This window comes from Hypomesus nipponensis, chromosome 3 (genome assembly GCF_054491055.1).
Source record: "Hypomesus nipponensis isolate SF chromosome 3, ASM5449105v1, whole genome shotgun sequence".
Classification (NCBI taxonomy): Eukaryota; Metazoa; Chordata; class Actinopteri; order Osmeriformes; family Osmeridae; genus Hypomesus; species Hypomesus nipponensis.
Window position 1 is genome coordinate 5,930,756 of NC_140363.1, and position 16,547 is coordinate 5,947,302.

The following is a 16,547-nucleotide window of genomic DNA, read 5'->3' on the forward strand; positions in this document are numbered from 1 at the left end:
GGAGTAGAGTGACCATGCGTAATACTCACAGCTGGCAGTGGTCTCCTTTGATGCCCTTGGTGGTACAGAAGCACTTGCCGTTGTTGGGGTTGCACATGCTGGCATGGCCGTTACACTTGCAGGCTGGGAAAACACACCTCCCGTTAGAGACCAGAGATGTAGACGCCGATCCGCTTAAAGGCCAAATGTGTCGATTCTTGACATCTCCTGTTATGCATTCAGTTAGCCCCGCGCTGAGCCCATGTCGGTGTCCAAGAGTCATTTACTCACGCAAAAGATGCAAAGGCTCCTGGGTAATGAACCAAAGTGTCTTATCCTTCATATCTGATCCTCGCCTGGACCAGGAACAGAGCCTAAACTATTTCCTACAACTACTTCCTGCTTCTTATAACTACTCCTTGTAACTGATTCCTGCAACTGCTTCCTGCTTCCTGTAACTACTCACGTTGGCAGTTGCCTCCGTTGGTGGGATCTCCGTGGTAACCGGCGATGCAGCTCTCGCAGTGGCGTCCGGTGGTGAGGTCCTCACACTTCTCACACTCACTCTGGTTCACACACTGGCTGTGGCCGTTACACTGGCACGCTGCAACACACACAGCATGAGTATCACGGTTCCCAAGGCAACGCTGACCCCTCAGAACCCAACCACAGGCCGTTGCTGCATTTAATTCGATCCTTGTGGATATTCGATCTGACTTATTCTCTGACGGCACGCAGTTACTTAGACACCCCAATGCCCTTCACGGTTTCATGAAGTCGTCTTCTTTGAAGCAGTCAAGTGAGAGGTGGAGGTGAGGGCCCTACCTGGGCAGTGGATGAAGGACCAGTTGTATTTGCTCTGGGTGGGGCACATGCTGGCGTTGAGGGCCGGAGGGGGGGTGTAGCCCAGGCCGGGCTGCTTGGAGGGGGCCGGGACGGGGCTCTGGAAGGGGCCCCTGAAGGAGCCCTCCATGCACTGACCCCTGCCTGTGCTGCTGGGGTCCGTACACCAGCCACAGCCAGGCTGGTCCAGACACTGGCCACAGGTCCGGTACCCCAAACAGCTCTCCGCTGGCACACACACACAGAAACAGAAAGTGAGAGACAGAAAGAGACACAGACACACAGAGAGGTTGGGGCAAAGAGAGACAGAAGAGAGAGATATGGAGAGGAAGAGAGAGAGAGACACAGAGAGACAGAGGAAAAGAGAGAGAAAGACTGAGAGGAAGAGAGAGACAGACAGAGAGGAAGAGAGACAGAGAGAGAGAGACTGAGAGCAAGAGAGAGAGATATGGAGAGGAAGAGAGAGAGAGACAGAAGAAGAGAGAGAGACACAGAGAGACAGAGGAAAAGAGAGAGAAAGACAGAGAGGAAGAGAGACAGAGAGGAAGAGAGACAGAGAGGAAGAGAGACAGAGAGGAAGAGAGACAGAGAGGAAGAGAGACAGAGAGGAAGAGAGACAGAGAGGAAGAGAGACAGAGCGAGCGCAGGGTCTTACGAGGGCAGCTGTTCAGGGTGTACCACTCCATGCACTGTCCGAAAGGGAAGGAGGCGACGTAGGCGTTGGAGTCGACGCACTGCCTCATGTTGCTGCACCACATGCACTCTGAGCTGCTACTGGTGCACTCACTGCAGCTGGAGCGCAGCGCACAGGGCGTGCGACACTGCTTGGCACTGAGGTTGGCTGAAGAGAGGGGGAGGAGAGATAGCCAGTGAGGAGAGACAAGACCTCATTCACGATAGTGTGTATCTAAGTGTGCATCTGAGTGTGTATCTGAGAGATTGCGTATCCTAGTGTGTATCTGCGTGCGCGTCTGAGTGTGTGCATCTGAGAGAATGTGAATCTAAGTGTGTATACGAGTGTGTGTCTGAGTGTGTGTGTGTGTGTGTGTGCGCGCGCGCGCGCGGGGCCCACCAGCGCGTTCACAGAGGCTGCCGTTGACAGGGCTGATGCAGGTGTGCGCCTTGAGGCCCCCGGCGTGGGGCTCGGCCAGGTAGCCACAGAAGCCGGCGTCGCTGGGCTCGCCCTCCAGCCACTGCAGGGACGAGTTGGTGAAGGGGGACATGTCCTCCCAGCACCAGTACGACACGTTGATCTTCCTCAGGCCCACCCACGGAGTCATCGTCGCCTTGTACTGCCACACAGGAGCACGCCAGAGGGTCAGCACACGGCCTCTAACCCCCCCACCCCCCCCCCCCCCCCGAGCCTCCAACCAGCCTCTAACCAGCCTCCAGGCCCTAACTTCTAGCTCGGTGACTCGTAACGCAGTCCTCAGCGTACCCCTGTCCTGCATGTTTTAGATGTTCCTTGGCTGTAACACACCCGATTCAAATGCATGTTTGTTACCAGGCTTCGACAGAGCTAGATAAGGACCCATTTATCCGAATCAGGTGTGTTGGAGAAGGGAAACATCTAAAACAGGGGTTCCCAATACTGGTCCTCGGGCGTCCCTGGCCTGCATGTTTGAGATGTTTCCTTGTTCCAACACACCTGATTCAAATGAATATTTGTTAGTAGGTTTCTGCATAACTAGATAACGACCCATTCATTGGAATCAGGTGTGTTGGAGCAGGGAAACATCTAAAACATGCAGGACAGGGGGGCCCGAGGACCAGGGTTTCCCTGAGGACAGCGGTTCCCTGAGGACAGGGTTAAGAACCACTGCTCTAGCTTCTTACTAGCCTCCAGCTTCTAATATCTAACCTCTAACTAACCTCTAGCCTCTAACCAGCTTGCAGTCCCTAGCCTTTAACCAGCCTCCAGCCCCTAGTCACTGGCCTCACACCATCCTCCATCCCCTAACCCCTGGGACCAGTAGAACAAACCACTTTCAGTTACGATTGCCCTTGAAGTCCAAGTTTTTAAGTCTGGCCGCCTTAAAATAAAGTAGGATGCGCAGACCTCAGTCTTCTCCTTCTGGGTTCCTTAAAATGTGCTCATGCATTTAAGGTTTTATCTTGGTCTTATACTTCCGGAATCCGTTTAAGATTGTTAAACCGTTGCACGAAAGACCTTATTAATCAAAGTAAGGGAAACGAATTGAGGTCCTCCTGACTACCCTAACCTAGTGTTTCCCTTTCACTATCCAGACAGTGGTGGTCTGCCACAGTCTAATTAGTCCCGCCACAGTTTCAAGATGAACCCAAAATTAATTTCACACTTCTCATAACATCAAAGATGTCCAACATTGTGTTTGGCACCATCGCCTCTGCAAAGCATCTGTCACTCCCACGTTAATGTTAGCAAGCAGTTTTACTGTAGCCGTCGGTCTCCTCACATATGTAGGCTGACATGTCCAGCTGCTTATGACAAACAATGTATAACGTATGAAATCCTCCTATATATGTATGACTCTGTTTACGTTTCAGCCCAGAACCCTCCAAGAAAGTGTTATTTCAACACAGGTAACACGTTTTAGTCTTCCTGTCTCATTCCATTTCATGTATTTAACATTTTTTACTGCAGGCCAACAGAGGTCAGGGTTTCCCGCAGAAAATGTGTTAGTTAAGGTGGTAGGGTGGGGTTTGCCGGCAGGGGGGGTGGGTAGTAATGCGGTGGATATTTTTTTTTTTTTTTTTTTTTTTACGACGTAGTTAAGGCTGCAGGCATGTGTTGCTTAGGCGGCCGCCTCAGCTGCAAAGTGCTGCGAGAAACCCTGGAGGTAACACAGTTGAGACGATAACAGTTATAACAAGTGCTAGCGCAAGCAAACAAACAAACGGTCTCCGTGGAGACTGCATAATTTGACTGCTGTAAAATCACTTTCAAAGCAGTAAACTCCTTAAATGGTCATCCCTAACGAAGTAAAACCTTTTAAGGGATTTTGTGTAAAACCCTTAAGTATGTCCCTCAGCCAAGGAGAAATTAAGCCTTAACTGTCATACTTTGGGGGAAAACTGAAGTGTCTTGTGCAACCGCCTCCCTTCCCTAACGTCTAGCCTCTTCCCAGCCTCCAGCCCCGAACCACTGGCCTCTAACCGGCCTCCGGCCGCTAACTCACCAGCACGTTCATGATGTGCAGCTCCTTGAGGACAAAGTCCACCTTCTTCTGCGTGGTGAGGGAGGCCAGCACGGCGCTGCTGTGGCTGCGGCAGGTCAGCTTGGCGTTGTCGTACGAGTCGTTGGCCGTGATGAACTTCATACACGAGTTCCCCACCAGCCGCCAGCTCTCCCCGCACACGTTCTCTGGAGAGGGAGCAACGCCTTCAGATTTACCTTCACGCGTCACGGTTAGCGAGGTTCGAGGTGGCGGGGTTACGGTTGGCGAGGTTTTCGAATGGGTGGATTTAGCGGTTGGATTGGCTGGATGGGTTTCGCTGGGATCACATGGGCTTCATTGTTGGTGTGGGGAGCAGGGTTAGCGTTAGTAGCGTTAGCATGGTTAGCATGGTTAGCATGGCTACCTGGCAGAGAGATGCACTCCTGGTTGCGGGTCTCCCACTGGCAGTTAGGGTTGATGGCACAGCTCTTACAGCTGGTCTTCTTGTTGCACACGTAGGAGGGGTTATCCTTGGGGCACACCTCATACTCCGCTATGGGGCCCTGGGACACACACACACCCACATATGAAGCTGGTCACACATGGCATTCATAAAAACTCCCCAGCTTGCTGTAAACACTGCTGCTTTCCTAGAACAGGCGTCAGCAAATCTCCCAGCCACACACACACAGACGTAGACCACTGGCGGCCCATTCCTGCTACCCCCCCCCCCCCCCCCCCCCAGTCCTTCAAGCCCCCAGCAGCCCCCCAGCTCCTTCTGCCACCCCCCCCTGCCCCCGGACTCACCGCCGCTGCTGTGCAGTTGCTCCCCTGGGACACACACTGCAGGCCACACCACATGCAGCCGTTGGTGTTGGCTGTACAGCTGTAGCAGTCTGTGTACTGGTCACAGCGCTGGCTGTCAGCGTCTACAGACACCACACACACACACACACACACAGAGATAATTAGGTGTGTGGGCTTGACGTGACCTATTAATATAGCAATGTAGCCACATTCTCCCTCGTCATCCACCCCCGGTGTGTAGGGGAGCATGTGTGACTGAGACAGAGTGGGGTGTTTTGTTTGCGTGGGGAGACACGCCAGGTTGGCAGCGCGGGGGGGGGGGGGGGGGGGCTCCTACATGTGCGGGCACCGCAGCCGGGGGGCTGGGGGCCGGGAGGCTGGGAGTCGGGGCCCCCCCAGGGCAGGCAGACTCCCAGGGTGGTGTTCCAGACGCAGCGCAGGCCGGGGCCTCCTCCAGAGCAGCTCTCTGGGCCGGGCAGACCCGAGCAGCTGGCTGGAGTGTACCTCAGGACGTCACTCAGCAACAGACTGTTGAAGCCTCCAAACACATACATCACACTGGAAGAAGAGAGGGATGGGGGGGGGGGGGAGAGGTGAGAAAGAGAGTGAGAGAAAGTATGGAGTGGATGGGTGAGAAGGAAGGAAAGAGAGATGAAATGATTTATCTCACAGTCACCAGTGAGCAGAACAGGCAGAAGACAGAAGAGGGGGGGGGGGGGAGAACATAAAAGACAGGCTGCATGAGTATCGCGGTTCCCTAGGCAATACTGACCCCCTGCTCTCCCTGCACCTCCCACGGTGTATCAAAGACATCCTCAGACCCCCCCCCCTGGCCCTTACGGTTAAAGACCGGCCGAGCCCCCGTCTGCTCAAACATCGCTCCCGACACCTCCACCCCTTTCTTCTGCTTCCTGCCGGCTCTGCTCACCGGTGTTTGCGTGATAAATCATGTCATCCTCTTCCCTTCCTCCTCTTCCCTTCCTTCTCACCTATTCCATCCATACCCCACCCTCTGTCTCCCTCCCTCCCTCCCTCCCTCTCTCGTCTCTTCAAACCGCGGTAGGGTGAAGAGAGGGGTCACCCCCTGTGGGGAGGGGGGGGCACACACTGATCAGAAAGGGCTGTAGAAATCCTGGCGGGGGGTTGTAGCAGGGAGCAGACAGGGAGGGGTGTGTGTGTGTGTACGTACCTGTCGCTGTACACGGCAGAGTGTCCGAAGCGGTTGAGATGGTGGAGCAGGTCTGGTCTGGGCAGCACTGACCACTCGTCACACACTGCAAACACATTTACATGTAGTCATTTAGCAGACGCTCTTATCCAGAGCGACTTACAGTAAGTACAGGGACATTCCCCCCGAGGCAAGTAGGGTGACACAACGTCATTTGGCACAGCCGGGAATCTAATTGGCAACCTTCTGATTACCAGCCCGATTCCCTCACCGCTCAGCCACCTGACTCCCTTACACCTGACTCCCTTACACCTGACTCCCTTACACCTGACTCCCTTACACCTGACTCCCTTACACAGGGGAAACACGACACCCTTTCTGTCACATGACTACAGGCACATTAATTGGTACCCTTCCTTAAGCGCACACAAGCTTTAGAGGAAGGGGATTGTCTTGTGACATTTATTAACTGGAAGGCAGAACAGGACGACTCGTAGACGCTGGAGTCTTGCATCCGGTCTCCAGGACATACAGCTAACCAGGCCAGGATGGGTCCACAGTACCCCCTGGTGGGAGACACTGGTACTACAGAGGGAACTTGAACTGCAGAACTAACTGGCTGGAGACTGGCCCATCCCAGGCCTCCTCCTCCAGTGTCACGCCCCTGGGGAGGAGGGGCTCTGCTCTCTCTCTGGCCAAACACAAGAGCCAGCCTGAGGCTTGACTGCCCCCCCCCAACGCTAGGGAAGGGAGTCACCAGATGCATCTCTCTCTCGCTCCTCTCTTTACCCAGAGAGTTTTGGAAACAGGAGAGTTCAGGAAACAGAAACTAGAACACCCAGCAGTTGTCTGCTGAGGATTATCAGGCGCTAGTGGACGTGGTCAGAGCATTCTGTGGGGTGGCGGTCCTCCATCCACCCTCTACAGTGGTAATCCTACCACACACACACGCGCGCGACTGCAGGAGGGACAGGAGGTGCACTGATGACAGCGGCGCTGTGATGCTCCAATCATGGCGTCTCGACCCCCCCCCCCCCCCCCCCGAGAGCCCCGCCATGCTCCCTGGAGAGCGTCATTCCCCCACCTGTCAATCACCCTGTCAATCAGCAGCACCAGGAGACAAGCACGATGGGGACCTGCCCCCGGGGTGCCCTGCCACTCCACAGCTCCCAGACAAGCTGCAGTCTGTCTGAGCAGAGGCCCAGGAGGAGGGAGGGAGGGAAGCAGAAGAGGAAGGGCGAGGTGAAAGGAGGGAGGGAAGCAGAAGAGGAAGGGTGAGGTGAAAGGAGGGAGGGAGGGAAGCAGAAGAGGAAGGGCGAGGAGAAAGGAGGGAGGGAGAGAAGCAGAAGAGGAAGGGCGAGGTGAAAGGAGGGAGGGAGGGAAGCAGAAGAGGAAGGGCGAGGTGAAAGGAGGGAGGGAGGGAAGCAGAAGAGGAAGGGCGAGGTGAAAGGAGGGAGGGAGAGAAGCAGAAGAGGAAGGGCGAGGAGAAAGGAGGGAGGGAGAAACAAGCGGGAAAGGAGGAAAGAGAGTGAGAGGAGGATGGAGGGAGGGGAGGAGAGGAGAGGAGGGAGAGAGACAGGAGGGAGAGACAGCGGGAAGGAGGGCGAGGATGACAGAATGGAAGAGGGGGCGCAGGGCGGTAAACTCAATCTGAACACTGTTCACAGGACGTCAACCTGAAGACTGAAGTCTGGATGTGACAGGTCATTTCGTCTTCTATTATGGGATGTCTGACAACCCTTGTCACATCTTTAATCACCAAGGGAACACCAGAATAATTGGAACGGCTGAACTCTGATCTGCTCTCTGGTTCATCCAATCAAACAATGGATTTACTCATCAGACCCCCCTTCAGCCAATCAGCATGAGCAGGGCCGTCCTGGCGCATAGCGTGTGAAGGCGGTGGTGTTGAAAGCACCAGCGATGTACGGTTGTGTTCCAGGCAGCAGTGTGGGTGTCATTTAATGAAGCAGTGCAGTTGTGGTTGTGTTTAGGGTGCAGAAGTGTGGTTATGGTGGTGTACACAGCATGACTGTCCAATCATGGCATCTCTACTGCCTTCACTGCAGGAGGTGGATCACTCGCAAAGAGCTCTTGGCAACACCAAAATATTATTCAGATCGGACAGGTAATGAAGGGCTTATTGAACCATTTCATGAGCTGAAAATGCGGTAAGGCCTGAATGATTCTTCCGTTGTACAGCACTTACAGCTACCATCTCTCTTAATTCATGTTCCATCCCAGTGAATCCAACTCGGATCTTGCCGGGTAATTGAGGGACTTGCTACAGGGCGAGGAACGCTCTGCTTTATACAAGGCGTTCAGCAGGGTTTCCCACTGCACTTTGCAGTCCAGGCGGCCGCCTGAACAACACACGCCTGCCGCCTCGACTACGTTTTTTTGGACTACGCCCCCCCCCCCCCCCCTCCCTTTCATTCCAACGGCAGTCTAACCCTTCTCTCGAGAACTTCGTTTTTGGAGGAGAACCCCCCCCCCCCCCCTAACCCTAACCCTCACCCTACCACCTTGACTAACACATTTGCTGCGGGAAACCCTGTGTTCAGTTTACCCGTCCATGACAGCACACTCAATACCAGATTGGTTCCCCCACAGTGTGGATCAATGGGACGCAACATGGATGCTTTCAGCATTACCCGGCAAGATCCGAGTTGGATTCACTGGGATGGAACATGAATTAAGAGAGATGGTAGCTGTAAGTGCTGTACAACGGAAGAATCATTCAGGCCTTACCGCATTTTCAGCTCATGAAATGGTTCAATAAGCCCTTCATTACCTGTCCGATCTGAATAATATTTTGGTGTTGCCAAGAGCTCTTTGCGAGTGATCCACCTCCTGCAGTGAAGGCAGTAGAGATGCCATGATTGGACAGCTTTCAGCATCCATGTCTAATTGTGTGAGATTCTATTCAAAACCAAGTCATACACAGACTACACATACATACAAAAATAAACATGGTGAAAGGGGTGGCTGTGGTGTTGGTTAGGGTGGTTGCCGTGGTTGCGACTGACCCAGATCGTAGGCCATGAAGTCGGAGGAGAAGCACTTGGCCCCGTGGCTCATGGACGTGTCGTTGTGCGTGTTCCCCCCGAATACCAGGATGGTTCTGTCCACGATGACCGCCGTGTGCAGGTAGCGGAAGAAACCACTGTCCTTCAGGACCGTCCTGGAGGGACGCACGACGCATCAGCACACATGGACACACACACACCACATACACATATGACCGCCCTGGAGGAACACACACACACACACGAGACTCTCTCACCACTTGCTGCCGTCCACCTTGTACTGGTACAGGTCTCCGGCCAGTCCATACTTGTTAGCGCTGAAGGCCTTGTAGCCCCCGTGGATGTAGATGGATCTGGACAGGGGGTCGTACACGCTGCTGTGGCCGTACCCCCCCTGGACCAGCGCCCCCTCGGTGCTCACCAGGCTCCACACGTTTTGCCCTGTGGGGAGGGGGGAGGGGGAGGGGGGAGGGCAGTGTTACAGGCCCGGCTGGAGCCCAGGTGGTGTGGAGGTGGTGTGGCAGCTTGGATGAAGTGGTGGGGTGGAGTTTGTGGAGGTGGTGGCGGATGTGGAGGTAGTGGATGAAGTGGTGGGGTGGAGTTTGTGGGGGTCGTGGCGGATGTGGGTGCGGAGGTGGTGGACGTGGAGGTAGTGGATGAAGTGGTGCGGTGGCAAGGGATGGGTGTTGGGGTTCGGAGGTCGAGGAGGTGGAGACGACTCGCCTATGTCGTACTGCTGCACTTGGTTGATGTATCCGTAGAGCGGGCAGTGTCCAAACATGACCAGCATGACGGGGCTGCCTCCCTCCAGCAGGGGGGGCACGATGTGAGCCGAGTGGCCCACCACGGCGTACTGCTCCTTGCCCCGCGGGCTCAGCTGCGCCCAGCTCTGGTTCTGGGTGTGGAACACCCACAGCTGGCTCGTCACGTTGCCCGTGGAGTCCATCTTCCCCCCGTACATGAAGATCTTTCCCTGGGGACGCGACCAAACACCGTTACACACCGCCAACCGCCGTAACCATGCAACGTCAGCAGGGTTTGGGTTGGTATGCTGCCTTGTGCAGGGTTAGTGTACTACCTGGTGCAGGGTTAGTGTACTACCTGGTGCAGGGTTAGTGTACTACCTGGTGCAGGGTTAGTGTACTACCTGGTGCAGGGTTAGTGTACTACCTGGTGCAGGGTTAGTGTACTACCAGGTGCAGGGTTAGTGTACTACCTGGTGCAGGGTTAGTGTACTACCAGGTGCAGGGTTAGTGTACTACCAGGTGCAGGGTTAGTGTACTACCTGGTGCAGGGTTAGTGTACTACCTGGTGCAGGGTTAGTGTACTACCTGGTGCAGGGTTAGTGTACTACCAGGTGCAGGGTTAGTGTACTACCTGGTGCAGGGTTAGTGTACTACCAGGTGCAGGGTTAGTGTACTACCTGGTGCAGGGTTAGTGTACTACCAGGTGCAGGGTTAGTGTACTACCAGGTGCAGGGTTAGTGTACTACCTGGTGCAGGGTTAGTGTACTACCAGGTGCAGGGTTAGTGTACTACCAGGTGCAGGGTTAGTGTACTACCTGGTGCAGGGTTAGTGTACTACCTGGTGCAGGGTTAGTGTACTACCTGGTGCAGGGTTAGTGTACTACCTGGTGCAGGGTTAGTGTACTACCTGGTGCAGGGTTAGTGTACTACCTGGTGCAAGGCCACAGTGTGTCCGTAGCGGCCCATGACAGAGTTGACGGAGCGGTTGAGAGGCAGCCAGCGCTGGGTCTGCAGGTCCAGGCTGGAGGAGGAGCACACACAGGGACACCGTCAGAGTGCACACACACACACACACACACACACACACACACACACACTGGAGCAGACCATGGGCGTTCAGGGGGTTGTTACTCACGCTTGGACCATGTGGTAATCTGAGGAGTTGAACACGTATCCTCCCACCACCCACATGACCCCCTCGTGCACCACGGCCTTGTGGGAGGCCCGCGCCAGGCCCGGCGCGCTGTACTCCTCCCGCGTCCAGAACGACCAGTTGGCTGGAACTGACACTGAGCAGTCGGGACCTGGAGGAACAGAGGATGCTGGCTCACCTGTCTCACGCATTGGTCAACACACACACACCTGGTCAACGCGCACACACACACACCTGGTCAACGCACACACACACATCTGGTCAACACACACACACCTGGTCAACACACACACCTGGTCAAGACACACACACCTGGTCAACACACACATCTGGTCAAGACACACACACCTGGTCAACACACACACACACACACACACCTGGTCAACACACACACACCTGGTCAACACACACACACCTGGTCAACACACACACACCTGGTCAACACACACACACACACACACACATCTGGTCAACACATACCTGGTCAACATACACACTTTACTCTTTCTGTCATAACACATTTTATCTAAGTTGTAAAGAATTCAAGTCCAAAATTCAACATTTTACACACCACACAATAAAACCCCTCCCCATAAAACGTATTGTAAATATGCTGTACAAGCTTCAACAAAGTACAAAACAAACTCCTCTTGCAATAAACTATGGTACTCTAACCTACTCACTGCACTGTCATGACCGTGGTCATCCACTTGTTCAACTCAGCCCAGGCAGTTCCATTTGGTAGCTATTTTAGATTCCATCTTTGTCTTTAGAAGAAGTTTGTACAAGTTGTCCCCGACAAGCCTTGACCGTTGGGCCTTCAGTACAATAGGCTGATTGTCGAGCCCTGCATGTTTCACTCACAAGCTTTGAAACTAGATAACAAACTGACGTTAGCCAGCACACTGACAGGCTCATTCATTTTCTAACTAAGTTACCGCAAACTGAACACTCTGTGAGAATGACTTACTTCCATGCTAAGCCACCGCGGCTCGCTAGTAGCTAATTCACAAGTTGACATGGCCGACTGCCCAGTAACACTGAGTAACCAGCAGGCTGAACCAGTTATTAATTGTGGCATAAATTGCAACATGCTGCGCCTTCAAGAGTCTTTCTGTTGGCTGCGTTCTTCCCACCAGATAAACCGTCTTCTGTGACTACACAATGCGGATTCATTTCTGCATGTTTAGAAATAAAGTGTGTCCATAAAACTAGAATCGTTTGGACCACAGTAACTCCATTCTGCGTTGAAGCCATGTTGCGGTTTTGGACATCACCTGTAGGCTAGTAATTGCCGTCATTTTGAACGAATCTTTAGGATGACTCGGGAGTAACGAGTAGTCTCAGAGTGATTCGTTCGTTGTCTTGTTGCAGCGCATCGGGACTGTAGCATAGGCTCAGTAGAGGAAACAGAAATGGTTTGTTCATCTCCCTACTGTGTCTTTGGCTGTGAGTCTTTGGATCATTTTTCCTGTGACCTGCATAGGCTAGGTAGGCTCAGATCAGATCAGTTGAATACAGCCTGCTCCTGTCAGCAGATCAGTTTAATACAGTATCTCCTCCTCTCAGATCAGATCAGTTTAATACAGTATCTCCTCCTCTCAGATCAGATCAGTTTACAATCTGCTCCTCTCAGATCAGTTTAATACAGTATCTCCTCCTCTCAGATCAGATCAGTTTAATACAGTATCTCCTCCTCTCAGATCAGATCAGTTTACAATCTGCTCCTCTCAGATCAGTTTAATACAGTATCTCCTCCTCTCAGATCAGATCAGTTTAATACAGTATCTCCTCCTCTCAGATCAGATCAGTTTACAATCTGCTCCTCTCAGATCAGTTTAATACAGTATCTCCTCCTCTCAGATCAGATCAGTTTAATACAGTATCTCCTCCTCTCAGATCAGATCAGTTTACAATCTGCTCCTCTCAGATCAGTTTAATACAGTATCTCCTCCTCTCAGATCAGATCAGTTTAATACAGTATCTCCTCCTCTCAGATCAGATCAGTTTAATACAATCTGCTCCTCTCAGATCAGTTTAATACAGTATCTCCTCCTCTCTCAGTATCTCTCCTCTCAGAGAGCAGCAGTTTAATAGCCATCTTCATCCAAGGCTGTGAAACTAGGTAGGCAGGAGAGCCATCAGGGCACAGATGGTGCTTGGTTTCAAAAGTAAAGTGTCGCTTTGAAGAGGCCTAATTAACCAATAGAAAGCTCAATGAAGGGGAGGTTAATGACACGTACATGGTGTACTGGGCGGGTGGACACACACACACAGAAAGGCTAATGACCAGGTAAATAGAAACACCACCCCCCCCCCCCCACCACCAGCGATCAGTGATCCAGAACCAGAGGAGGAAGAGCCCACCTTGCCAGCCTGGGTTGCAGACGCAGGTCTTGTTTGGGAGGCTGCATTGGCCCCTCACTGGCGATCCACAGTTCGACACACAGTAGGGGGTGTCACACGCCTCACCCTTCCAGCCCTCCTCACACTCGCACACCACCGAGGCTGTGGAGTTCCCCACGCTGCACTCCCCGCGCCCTGAACAGTTATTGGGACAGGTGTTCACCCTGGAGGAGGAGGAGGGGGGTGGGTGGGAGTGGAGGGGGGTAGAGAGACAAACAGAATGAGAGAGAGAAAGGAAAGAATCTGCGGCATCAAATGATGCACAGAAAAAAGGCTGGGGGTCTCCAAGTGTGGGGTTAGTGTCCCAGCCTGCCTGTGGGGTTCGTCCAGGGGTGGGGTTGGTACAGATTTGGGATTAGTCTAGGTGTGACTGTGGGGTTCGTCCAGGGGTGGGGTTGGTACAGATTTGGGATTAGTCTAGGTGTGACTGTGGGGTTCGTCCAGGGGTGGGGTTGGTACAGATTTGGGATTAGTCTAGGTGTGACTGTGGGGTTCGTCCAGGTATGGGTTTAGTCTGGGTGTGGGGGGTTAATCCATGTATGTGCAATATGTGGGGTTAGTCAGGGTGTGAAGTTAGTAACATTATGGGGTTTGTCAGGTTGTGGGTTAGTCTAGTCGTGGGGTTAGTCCAGATGTGTCTGTGGGGTTAGTCTTGGTGTGGGGTTAGTTCAGGTAATGGGTTACTTCAGGTGCTGGGTTAGTTCAGGTGTGGGGATAGTCCAGGTATGACTGTGGGGTTAGTCTGAGTGTGGGGTGAGTCCAGGTTAGTCCAGCCCAGCAGGGCTCTCACCTGTAGGAGACGTTGAAGCCTGTAAGGTTGTAGGCAGCGTCGCTGAAGAAGTGCAGCAGGGCGAAGCCAGAGCGCGACACCACCTCTGGGACTGTCCCGTTGCCATAGTGTTCAGGCACGATCAAGCCACTGGGATGAACACATCATATAGTTACACACACCTCACATACACACACCTCACATACACACACCTCACATACACACACCTCACATACACACACCTCACATACACACACCTCACATACACACACCTCACATACACACACCTCACATCAAGGGCGTAGGTTTGTTTTGAACATGTGGACGGGACAGTGTGTACATGAGTGCTGGGCGGTATGGCCTAAAATGTTTATCACGGTATACAGTACCAGTCCTAGCACATTTGGCGCCCTAGGCAAGATTTATCACCAGGAAAACTCTGTTAAATATTTGTAGCGAGTTAGCTCTAGCTATAAACAATTATTACATGGCTGAACACTCAATTATGTTGGCCTACAATAAACATTTCACAATTCTAACCATTCTGGCATTGGATTTGTCAAACGCATTCTGGTAGATTCATTTTCGCACACATGCATGGCTTTCAGGTGGTGAAAAAGATAGCTAGTGTTTCCACCTTTGGCTAGCACAATTCGACGACACAACTTATAGAGTAGGCTACTGCTTGTTGGTCGATGTCTGATAACTTGAAACCAAACCATTTCCAAACGACAGAAGAGGCCCCCTTTTTTGATCAATTCTTCGTCCGGCAAATCAACCCCACTGGCGTTATTTTCAGACATCATTAACGCTTGCTTACACTTGCCAACAAAAGCATTTTACTCGTATGAATGTTTCCTTCCTCTGGAGTTGCGCTAGCTTGTTTGTTCACTTTCATTGGCTGGCACAATGCGTGCAGCGTCCATGCTGCATGTTTTTTTTGGTAAAAGATACAAAGTTGAACGAGCCCACTAGGCAGTATCACTTGACTTATATTTTATACCAAACAGAAACACTTTACTGAACCGGTATACCGCCCACCCCTACTGTGCATATACAACAGTTCCCATTCAATGTGGTAATACTTTACAATGCTCAATAAAACAGCCCTTGACAGCAGCTGAGGGAGCAAGGCTCCGAGGCTGAGGCCAGGGCTGAGGCCAGGGCTGAGGCCAGGGCTGAGGCCCACCTGAAGGCTGCCAGCAGGGGGGCGTAGATGGAGTCTCCGTCGTACACGTACAGGTGGTCCCAGCTGCACTCAGTGGCAAAGTGGTTGAACCGCAGTCGCAGAATGCTGTTGGGCCTGCAGAACGGGACAGAGTCAGCCTCGCCCGTCAACGGTCTCGTGTTTGACCACCAGAAAAGACCTGAAGAAGCACGGCTATATGATTGACCTTGAGTACAGTTGGTTTCAGGATGACCTTGACTTGGGTCTCTATCTTAACCTGGCAAATCCCTAGCACAGTCTGGAGAGAGAAGAAACTCCTAATTTAATATTGAAATAAAATACTGTATGAAAACAGTACTGTTTTCTGCACAGTGGCTAACAGTCACAAAATGATTGGTCGTTCATTCAGTGGTCTTCTAAAAATGACCAACATCCACTAATCAAATCCCAGATATGTGATGGGATGAAGGGATGTTTGTTCTCCTGGGTCAGGAGGAGATTAGATGGGAGAAGACAGGAGGAGAGGGGACAGGCGGAGACAGGAGGGGAGGGGACAGGGGGAGACAGGAGGGGAGGGGACAGGGGGAGAGAGGAGGGGAGGGGACAGGCGGAGACAGGAGGGGAGGGGACAGGCGGAGACAGGAGGGGAGGGGACAGGGGGAGACAGGAGGGGAGGGGACAGGGGGAGACAGGAGGGGAGGGGACAGGGGGAGACAGGAGGGGAGGGGACAGGCGGAGACAGGAGGGGAGGGGACAGGGGGAGACAGGAGGGGAGGGGACAGGGGGAGACAGGAGGGGAGGGGACAGGGGGAGACAGGAGGGGAGGGGACAGGCGGAGACAGGAGGGGAGGGGACAGGGGGAGACAGGAGGGGAGGGGACAGGGGGAGACAGGAGGGGAGGGGACAGGGGGAGACAGGAGGGGAGGGGACAGGCGGAGACAGGAGGGGAGGGGACAGGGGGAGACAAGAGGGGAGGGGACAGGGGGAGACAGGAGGGGAGGGGACAGGGGGAGACAGGAGGAGAGGGGACAGGCGGAGAGAGGAGGGGAGGGGACAGGGGGAGACAGGAGGGGAGGGGACAGGCGGAGACAGGAGGGGAGGGGACCGCCTGCAGACAGCTCACTGCAGACTGTACCCTCCAAGATGCCTCACAGCTGAGAGAGCTCTTTAACAGTCTCAAAGCGGGTGTCTGTTGGGTGCTTATTACATTATATTTCCGCCTCCCAGTCAGAACTGTGCTGAGTGACAGCCTTTGTTCAGCTTCTCTAATGCGCTGCTGTTTAGCAAGCACCTGGATGGGGGATGGAATGAATGCGAAACTACTACACATTTTCATGGTTTT

The 16,547-nt window shown here is 53.2% G+C and overlaps 1 protein-coding gene across 2 annotated transcripts in view; it reads right to left on the minus strand.

Annotated features, from left to right (window-relative positions):
- Positions 1-16,547, minus strand: part of atrn (attractin) — a 48,677-nt gene that overhangs the window by 24,351 nt on the left and 7,779 nt on the right. For both annotated transcript variants that reach the window (XM_084673572.1, XM_084673563.1), the window contains exons 3-20: positions 15,227-15,340; positions 14,059-14,187; positions 13,230-13,432; positions 10,845-11,013; positions 10,640-10,730; positions 9,687-9,936; positions 9,221-9,404; positions 8,964-9,118; positions 5,956-6,040; positions 5,104-5,324; positions 4,767-4,888; positions 4,384-4,522; positions 3,981-4,165; positions 1,895-2,114; positions 1,478-1,663; positions 805-1,050; positions 446-583; positions 30-123 (exon numbers count right to left, since the gene is read on the minus strand). In XM_084673572.1, the coding sequence (XP_084529698.1) occupies positions 30-123; positions 446-583; positions 805-1,050; positions 1,478-1,663; positions 1,895-2,114; positions 3,981-4,165; positions 4,384-4,522; positions 4,767-4,888; positions 5,104-5,324; positions 5,956-6,040; positions 8,964-9,118; positions 9,221-9,404; positions 9,687-9,936; positions 10,640-10,730; positions 10,845-11,013; positions 13,230-13,432; positions 14,059-14,187; positions 15,227-15,340 (2,931 nt within the window). The remainder of the gene's footprint in view (positions 1-29; positions 124-445; positions 584-804; positions 1,051-1,477; positions 1,664-1,894; positions 2,115-3,980; positions 4,166-4,383; positions 4,523-4,766; positions 4,889-5,103; positions 5,325-5,955; positions 6,041-8,963; positions 9,119-9,220; positions 9,405-9,686; positions 9,937-10,639; positions 10,731-10,844; positions 11,014-13,229; positions 13,433-14,058; positions 14,188-15,226; positions 15,341-16,547) is intronic.